This window comes from Vipera ursinii, assembly GCF_947247035.1.
Source record: "Vipera ursinii genome assembly, chromosome: 3".
In the NCBI taxonomy this organism is placed as follows: Eukaryota; Metazoa; Chordata; class Lepidosauria; order Squamata; family Viperidae; genus Vipera; species Vipera ursinii.
The window spans coordinates 842,501-851,895 of NC_139516.1; the positions used below are offsets into that span (position 1 = coordinate 842,501).

The 9,395-nt window shown below is 47.3% G+C and overlaps 1 protein-coding gene across 1 annotated transcript in view; it reads right to left on the reverse strand.

The window, feature by feature from the left end:
* LOC310637716 (actinia tenebrosa protease inhibitors-like) overlaps window positions 1-6,664 on the reverse strand; it is an 11,690-nt gene extending 5,026 nt beyond the window's left edge. The window contains exons 1-4 of the mRNA XM_083358217.1: window positions 6,534-6,664; window positions 4,680-4,847; window positions 3,015-3,161; window positions 1,075-1,242 (exon numbers count right to left, since the gene is read on the reverse strand). Coding sequence (XP_083214343.1) covers window positions 1,075-1,242; window positions 3,015-3,161; window positions 4,680-4,847; window positions 6,534-6,639 — 589 coding nt within the window. The 5' untranslated portion in view covers window positions 6,640-6,664. The remainder of the gene's footprint in view (window positions 1-1,074; window positions 1,243-3,014; window positions 3,162-4,679; window positions 4,848-6,533) is intronic.
* Window positions 6,665-9,395: the final 2,731 nt, after the last annotated feature.

A 9,395-nucleotide genomic window follows, 5' to 3' on the forward strand; every position in this document is an offset into this window, starting at 1 on the left:
GTGTGGGTGTTACTTTGTGGCTTAACGCTGGGTGCGCACCCTGCATGAGGGTTCCTTGGTGCTCTCTTAGCTTGCTTGTTTTCTTGCAGACATTTCATTATTTGAACTAAGTAATGTCTCGTGTGCTAGTAAGAGTTTGCTTTAAGTTTATATTCTGGCGTCTTACCCTGTCAGTGTTTGTGGAGGTGGCCTTAGAGCAGTGGTGGTGAACCTATGGCACGGGTGCCACAGGTGGCACGCAGAGCCCACTCTGTGGGCACGCACACTGCCGCCCCAGTCCTAGGCCTTCAGCTGGGTTTTATAAAACCTTTTCACTTTGGGCCTCTGCCGCTCTGTGCAAAAAAAAAAAGGTTCAATCAATCAATTTCAACTTCTTGTGAGAAAAAAAGATCTTGCAAAGTTGGAATTGATTGATTGAACTTTTCAGTCCCACCCATTCTGCCATTACCACCGCAGCCACGCCCACCCAATGGGCCACGCCCACCCGGCACCCGATGATACATAAGTGGGTTTTGGGTTGCAGTTTGGGCACTCGGTCTCCAAAAGGTTCGCCATCACTGCCTTAGAGTCTTGGTTGGGCTTTTTGCTGTTGGCTTCTTTGGTGGCTTCCTGATTGGGGTATTGTTTATAGTAAACAATACCCCAATATTGTAAGCAACACCCCAGTCAAACAACTGCCAAAGAAGCCAACAGCCCAGCCAAAGAATTCGTAAGACCATCCCCACCAACACTGACGGGGCAAGACGCCAGAACATAAACTGACAGCAAACCCCACTCCTTACGCGCACTGATGATGTTCCCTAGTTGGGTCATGAAACGTCTGCGAGGAAACCAGAAAGGTCTTAGAGTACCAAGGACGCCTCATTCTGCTTTATCAACACCTTGCATATTTCCTCCCTTTTCGAGACAGGTGTGGCACACGTGCAGGAACAGGTGAATTTAGGAACCAGCTGAAGAGTATAATGTGAATACACTGAGGGTGAAATTATAGGCTTGGGCACTCTGCCTATCAGACCGTGCTGCATGGAGGGTGGGGGCTGGTGGGGTGGGAGGAGAGAGAGAAAGGAGTAGGACCTTCCACGGCTTCCATGCACAGCTTCCTGTTCCCAAAGGGGCAGCACTTATTCCCGAGAAGGTGAAAGGCAGAGACGCATTCAAAGTCATCGGTGCAGTTCGCGAAGCAAAGAGAGCCGTCTCTGCTCCTGGGTGGGCGAATCAGCAGCGGGCAATATCCTGCGCTCTCTAGGGGGAAAAGGGGGACACAGAAGGGAAGAAGGCATTCAGTCACAGAGTGGAGCTTGTGCACTAGTTGAAGGAGAGTCCCTCTCCAAATGCGGCAACACGTTCCTCAGCCTGGCAGGGGCACTGTAGGCAAAGAGGTTGGTCATTAGTAAGTGGAGGTCTTTTGCCACACCCCATGAAGCTGATGGAATGGCCTGGTCCAATGTGCCAAAGGTGGGTGGGTGGGTGGGGGGCTGCAAGGCATCTCTGAAGGGTTTTCTCTGGCCAGTTGGCATCAGGTTTCTCTCCCATCCCTGCTACGCAGAGAAGCCGATCCACAAGGCCGAGGGGGCCAGGCTGTTCCCCAAACACCAGAGGGCAGGACGAGAAACAATGGTTGGAAACTGACCAAAGAGAGGAGCAACCTGGAATGAAGGAGGAACTGCCTGACAGTGAGGACAATTAACCAGTGGAACAGAAGTTGCCTCCAGAAGTCATCCATTACTGGAGGTTTTTAAGAAAAGACAGGACAGCCACCTGTCTGAGACTGTATAGGTTCTCCTGCTTGAGCAAGGGGCTGGACTAGAAGACCTCTAAGGTCCCTTCCAGCTCTATTCTATTCTATTCTATTCTATTCTATTCTATTCTATTCTATTCTATTCTATTCTATTCTATTCTATTCTATTCTATTCTATTCTATTCTATTCTATTCTATTCTATTCTATTCTATTCTATTGCATTCCATTGCATTCCATTCCATTCCATTCCATTCCATATTATTCTATTCTATTCTATTCTATTCTATTCTATTCTATTCTATTCTATTCTATTCTATTCTATTCTATTCTATTCTATTCTATTCCATTCCATTCCATTCCATTCCATTCCATTCCAAATTATTCTATTCTATTCTATTCTATTCTATTCTATTCTATTCTATTCTATTCTATTCTATTCTATTCTATTCTATTCTATTCTATTCTATTCTATTCTATTCTATTCTATTCTATTCTATTCCATTCCATTCCATTCCATTCCATTCCATTCCATTCCATTCCATTCCATTCTCTATATTCTATATTCTACTCCTTTATTCTATTCTATTCTGTCTGAGACCGCCTCAGTGCAAGCTGGCAGCACGTCCATCCTCCCCTGGCCACTCTGACCTGCGTGCCCTCCTTCATCCTCCAGGGAGGCTCACTTTTGCTGGGCTGAGCTTTCACAGCAAAGCTTCCCTGGAGGATCTAGGACAGGGACAGGCCACTTTGGCTCTTTTATGACTCATGGATTTCAACTCCCAGAATTCCTGAGCCAGCCATGTTGACTCAGGAATTCTGGGAGCTGAAGTCCACAAGTCATAAAAGAGCCAAGGCGGCCTACCTTTGGTCTAGGAGAACTCACAGCAGCAACGCTCCACAGCCAACGCGCTGCCACCAACTTCTTGCTGCCAACTTGCCATGGGGCAATTCACTGTGGGGACAACCTAATGCAAAAGAACTGTATTTTAGGCCTTCTCTTAATTTTACTAGTATTTGTTTTATTATTATTATTCAACATATTATAGTTATCTTGCTTTGAGTTGAGTTGTCCCATTCCATTCTTTGGAAAGCTCAAATCTTGAAGGCCTCGGAGGATGAAGCACCACGGACTGGCTTCCCTCTAAGGCCCAGCGGCATTTCGTGGCAGAGTAAGAAGCTTGCAACCCTGCCACGGGCTCTGCTGTCCTTTGTACCAGGGTTAGAAGGGACCCCCCTGACCCATCGTCTCCCTCCCAGCCCGGGAAGCAGACTTACCCCCATCTGGGTGTAAACATTGTTTCCCGCAGCTGTTTGCGCAGCAGCGCTCAGTGCTCGGACAGCTGGCATCGGAGGTGCAGTGTTTCCCACAAAAAGTGTCGATGGGATGAATCAAGGTGGGACACCTGCCAGGCTTGTTGATATCTGCAAGAGTTTGGTGTGTGGGGGGAGAAAGAGATGGGATTCCTATGAGTAAAGTGGGAGCATTTTTGTTCTCTTTGAAAATTATCCATGAATTCAGGAATTCAGGTTGGAGTCTGTCAGCCCTCTCAAAATAAAGAATTATTCGCGTCTTTCATCAGGCTGGGGGAAAAACCAAGGAGCAGATGTGGGGAGGGGGCATAAGGGGGAGTTAGAAACAGCCAATGTTGAAGTCAACTCTTGGTTTCACCATGAAGATGAAAAGCGGGAAGAGGTTGGACACACCAAGGGAAAATTGCCAGATATTTAATGGTGACAGCAAGGAGGATGTATTGGTAAATTCCTGGGATTGTTGTGGTTTTGAAGGACAACATATAGCTGAGAGAAAACATTGATAGCTGTAAGACCACAGCGGGTTTGGATGCGAGAAGGTAGAAGATGGGGAAAGGATTTCAAAAGTGGCTGAACCTGCATGCATGCAGAGATAGTTTTATTTAGTGGGGAAGAGAAGCAGAGACAGTACCAAGCCCTGCAGGAGCCCACCAAGCAGTGGACAAGGACTGGACCACTCACTTCCTGTCAAGACCAACTGAGAGTGACCACAGAGAAAGGAAATGAAACAGGACAAGACAAAGCCCCCACTTCCAACCCCCAAACCCTCTCCAGAAGGAAACCATGGTGGATGGTATTGAAGGCCACCAAGAGGTCAAGTAGAGGGAGGATGGACACACAAAACCCGTCCCACTCCCACCAGAGATCATCAAAAAGGGGCCCTCATGCCGTTTCCATCCCACATCCAGGTCTGAACCCTGATTGGAAAGGGTCTAGATGATCCATTTCATTCAGGAACCCCTGGAGGTGCAACACCTTCAGCAGAAAAAAGAGGATCGGAGACGGGATGGAAATTACCTAACGAGAGGGAGTCTGCTGACGGCCTCTTAAAAAGAGGGCAGACGAAAGCCTCCTTCATAGGCTACCCCCCTCCCCCCATGGGGAAGCATCAATCACTCCAGAACCCATCCGCATGTCTCCTCCTGGGAACATTTCGCAAGCCAGGAGGGACATGGTTACGAAACACAGGTGGTTGTGCTCGTACTCCCTAGGATCCTGTCCACTTCCTCGAGGGCAACAGAGGTAAACTATTCCCAGATAACTGGGCAAGAACTGCTAAGCCTAAGCCTAAGCCTAACCAGCCTCATTGTGTCCTTCCCTCTGTCCTCTCCTGAGCACTGGACTTGCCCATCTGTCCTTCTCATTTCTCTCTGAAGTATCGTCTCATGAACTGAAGTCTATGACAGACGTAGCCTTTGCAGCATTGCGAGAGACAACATTCTTCTCCTCTTTTTCTTTCACCATTTCTTCTTTCTCAACCCATTTCCTTCCTTCCTTCCTTCCTTCCTTCCTTCCTTCCTTCCTTCCTTCCTTCCTTCCTTCCTTCCTTCCTTCTCCCAAGATAGCTTTGCTGGACAAAGGCCACCTGGCCTACAGCCAATGTTCCTCTCTCCTCCGACTGGGACTCACCTGGGGAGACGCAGCGGCGGTCACATTCTTTGATGTCCTTGAAATTGTTGGCATTCCCATAGCAGCCTCCATACAAGAAACGTTCACACCTCTTGGACCTTGGGTTGTAGAACCAACGAAGTTCTAAGTTGTCACCGGGACCTTTATCTGGAGGGAGCTGGCAGACACCTGAGGAACAGAGAAGAAGGCCAAGCATGAAGAGCTGGCACCAGATGCCTCACCTCTCAAGTGGGCATGGGCAGGAGGACACAGTGATTGTGGAATGGATCTGTCACCCACCCTGTGATGCCCTTTTTGTGGGTGGTGGCTGCACACAGCTCGGTCTTGGGGAGAACATGACTCTCAGAAGCCCAGGAGACATCTAACTGGCAACTAGCTGTTATCTACATTGTCTGGAAAGCAGAAAACGGGCGGGGGAAGACCTAACTTGCTGAATAGGAGTGCTTCCTATCATATCTCCTGCAGCGTTTCTCTTATTGTTGTTGTTATTGAGAAGTCGTGTCCAACCCATCACGACCCCATGGACAACATTCCTTTACCTACAATCTATGTCTCTACCTACAATCTATTTCTCTTCCCCAAGGTGAGCCTGATGAGGGTGGCTCCTTTGGAGAACCAGTGGCACATAGAAACAGGTGTGTATTTGTGTTTGTATCATAACACTGCCCACATTTTCATTCCCTACATCAACAAGCATCTCTCATTGTCCCAGACCCTTTGCTCTCTGAGTGTCCCCTCCAGCTGAGGAACTGAAGGAGCAGAACGTGGCACCCCCTAAAGGCACGGTTGATCTCTTCCTGTCCTGCTTCTTGGTTTGGTTTCGCACCCAGCGGTCATGCAAAGTGGAGCAGCCCAGCCCCCCACCCCCACCCCTGCCCAGTCTCGTACAGCATGGGCAAGGGAGGGCTGAATTTCTAGGGAAGGGGCCTCACCAAATGTCTCTGGGAAGCCCACCATCATTCCTCACGTCATTGTTCCTCAACAGCTGTTCTTCTAAGGTCAATGTGTAATTAGTAGGTTCTCTCTCCTAGCTATTGCTGCAGCTTTTTCTGTTTCTTCATTTCACAAGTCAACAGAGCTGGTGACTAACTTCCCATTTTGTAGCCATGAATTCTACTGCAAAGCGGCTCTTTCTGTTTGTTCCACATTTGAGAATAATGGAGGATCCCAACAGGCTCTGGAGTTAGAAGAAGAGGTGAGACATCCTCCCAGCTATCATGGGTCTATAAAATGAGTGAAGAAGCAGAAATCCCCCTGTCTCCTCAACGATAATGCTGGGACCTAGTGGATCAATAGATGGGACCCAATGGTGGAGATGCCTCTTTGTATGGTCCCCCTTACACTAAAGACTTCTCTTTTACAAGATGTGGAGATGGCTGTCAATATTGATGTGACAGAAGAGAACCCATGAAAGAGAACATTGCATTGATCATTAGAAGCTATTGATCATGCAGGCTATCTAATGGTGGCAGAAGCAGAGATACATTGAAAGGGTTCTCTGGGACTTGACAGCTGGACTGAATGGGATGTTGGTCTGATGCAACAAGGATCTTAGTTCTGTTGTGTTGTCAACCATCTAAACTCTCAGTTGACCAAGGAACCATGGTCCTCTGGACATTTCCTCCACAGAAGTGGAGAAAGCTTTGGATGAAGACAATTGCACCTATGTTGCATCTGCCCCAAAGGAGCTTTCTGGACTGCTTAAGGAGCCACGGGTTCCTAGGTTATTGTGGAGAAGTAAGGGAATGGGAGGTGTTGCCTGAAACCCACCCCAGAGGAGAAAGGAGTCCCAGCCCAGCCAAACCAGCTTCTCAGGTCCATTTCCCACCAGGGGTTGGCTGAGGGTCTACTCACTGTTGACAGGAGCCTGCCTCTGTTGACCACCATCCCCTCCACCAGCCACATGGAGGCCAGCAGAGAAGGAAAGGAGCACCGCCACGAGAAGGAGCCTGGCCCACATGGTCTCTCACAAGGGAGGAAGTCTCTCAGTCAACGCAGAGGGAGCATATAAAAGATGCTAAGGGATGGTAGCAGTTTTACCACAGATTTGTGGGAGTTCCCCAATGAGATGTTTCCTCAAGGCAGGAGAGCCAAGCTGAGAAAGCCGTACCAGAGCCAGAGGCAGTTTCCACAAGGAAATCTTTACCTAGAGGAGGAACATCTAACTCCGCCCAGTGTGCATTTTGCAATGGCCAGGCTAGAACAATGCAACAAGAGGTTGGGGCTGGGGTGAACCCACTGAACTGGCTCTCTCTGAAACAGATTGGCCTGTTTCAAGAACCCTGGGCAGTTTCTTTATTGCTGCTCACCCATTTTACGAGAATCTCTCCATACTGGCTGCATTCCTATAGGATCTAGTAGATAAGGCTTTACTAGTCTGGACTATAACCTTCCCTCCCATGGAATGACGCCATGCTGGCATTCCTATTAATTGCCTCCCTTCTCCTTCAGTTTTTCCACCACATCATGCAAGAACTCACAGGTTCTCCAAGCTGAAAGGCGAAGGGGCGGGAGCTTCTGCTTTGGGGAGGGGCAAGAGATGAACCTCTCTTCGCTCCCTCGTGGACATGGACCTCAAAAAGAGGAAGAGCAGGCAGAAGGTAGGCAAGGACTCACTGGCGGGGACATCTGGGGGCTTCTTCTTCTATATGAAGACACAACGAGAAGGCCACCAAGCTCCTTCAACCAAGCCTAAGCAAGAGGTGGAGGACTCCTTTCTTCTTCATTTCCCCCCCCCCCCAAGGTGGAACCCCACTTGGTCTCTTCAGGATCTCGGCACCATCAGGCACAATGTTCTCAGCCACAACTTTGTGCTGGCTGGGAATTATGGGTGTCAGGAAGTACCAGACTGGAGGAACTAGTTATAACTAGGTACTTTCCATGTCAATGGGAGATATCCTGCTAAGGCAATTTCTCCTTTTGTCTTATGATAAGATAACCTTTCTCATCTTTTTTTTTACTGTGGACACACTGGCACACATTAAAAATGAAATTCTGTTGCCTTCTCTCAAAAGTGTACACGTACATAACACATAAACAAACATGCTATATACAACCTATGTATTGTGGAAAAAACCAATAGAAACGACAAACGACAGTAACACACAAACAACTCTTACTTTAAGATTCAGAGGTTTATTTTCTAATAATTTGGAACATAGCATAATAACATGGCATTACTTACATCAATAACTCATTGCAATGAGGACTGACTGGCAATAGCAGATTCCAGTAGAACAATAGAACAGCTATAGACCAATGGCCCCAAACCAAATTTTAACCAACATTTTTATACTTTTCTACTGACCACACACTCATAATTCTTAACATCCAACGGCAGTTCCCATCTGAAACTGCTACTTTCACTTCCTCTTTTTTGCATGGGTAAAATACGTGTATTCCAAATATATATATAGAATTATATACTTTGCAATTTATATTGCACAAAGCTCAGCAGATTACAAATAGCACATTCTTATAGAAGAAGAATGGGACGACAGAGAAGGAGGCGGCTGCATGGAGTCCCTGAAGCAGGAGGCCTGAGCTTAAATGGACTCCAGAAGATGGTGGAGGACAGGAAGGCCTGGAGGAACGTGGTCCGTGGGGTCGCGATGGGTAACTGGACACGACTTCGCAGCTAACAACAACAATTGTGAAACAGCATAAAGTTCAAAGTTAAAGCTTTAAATCACTACTGTAAAGCCTATGTAAATACATGTAAATATTAATCACTGTCCATCTTGAATACATGACGGAAAGAGGAAGCTTGAGAGTTCACAAGACTGAGGCTATATGGAACAAAATTGTGATTGAATCTGCATGTTCTGCTTAGGATACCACGGAACCCCCTCCTCCCAGAAGGTAACAAGGAAAACAGGTCGTGAAAAGTGTAATGTATTGGGCTTGGTCTTGTTAAGGGGACATCACATGGGTTAATTGCTGGTAGGTTGCTTAAGCAGGGAAGCTGGCTAATGGCTCCCAGCTCCTTAGACAACCCGTCTCCAGCACCACCATTGGCTGCCTCTAGGGCGGCAATAGGTTGCTTTAAAGTTAAACCTATTGGCCGCCACCTAGAGGCCAGGGTATAAATTGCTGCATTCGCAACCCTATTTCCCAGTTCAGTTCCTGCAAGCAATAAACAATGATCTTTGCTGAACTCACTCGCCTCGTCTTGTCACTGAAGCAACGAACCCAGTATCTAACAAAAAGGATGTGTAATGTCCCAGACAATCCTGTGGATCCTGATCAAGTGTTGCTTATACAGTATGCCATGTCCTGGATAGAAGGACATGAGCTGAACAATAGTCTTTTCTGCTATCCTCACCACTCTCTGCACCACCTTCCTGTCCGAAGCAGGGATGCTTCCAAACCAGACAGAAATGCTGTATGACTGGATGCTCTCAATTGTTCCTCTGTAAAAAGTGCTAAGGACGGGGAAAGGAAGATGTGCTTTTCTCATGCAATGCACAAACTGCAGGCACTTGCTTGCTGTTGAGAGACCAAGCCAGCCTACTTGTTAGCTGCACACCCAGGAATTTGATGCTGCTAACCACCTCCACAGGTCAATCATTAATACCCAGAGGAGTGTGGCTGTGCCTGCCTTTTCTGAAATCAACAACAATCTCTTTGGTTTTTCCGACATTGTTATGTGTGATTGAGAAATGTTTGCTTCTCCTTAGGATTTTTTAAAACTTTAGATGGTATTTGTACCTGAGA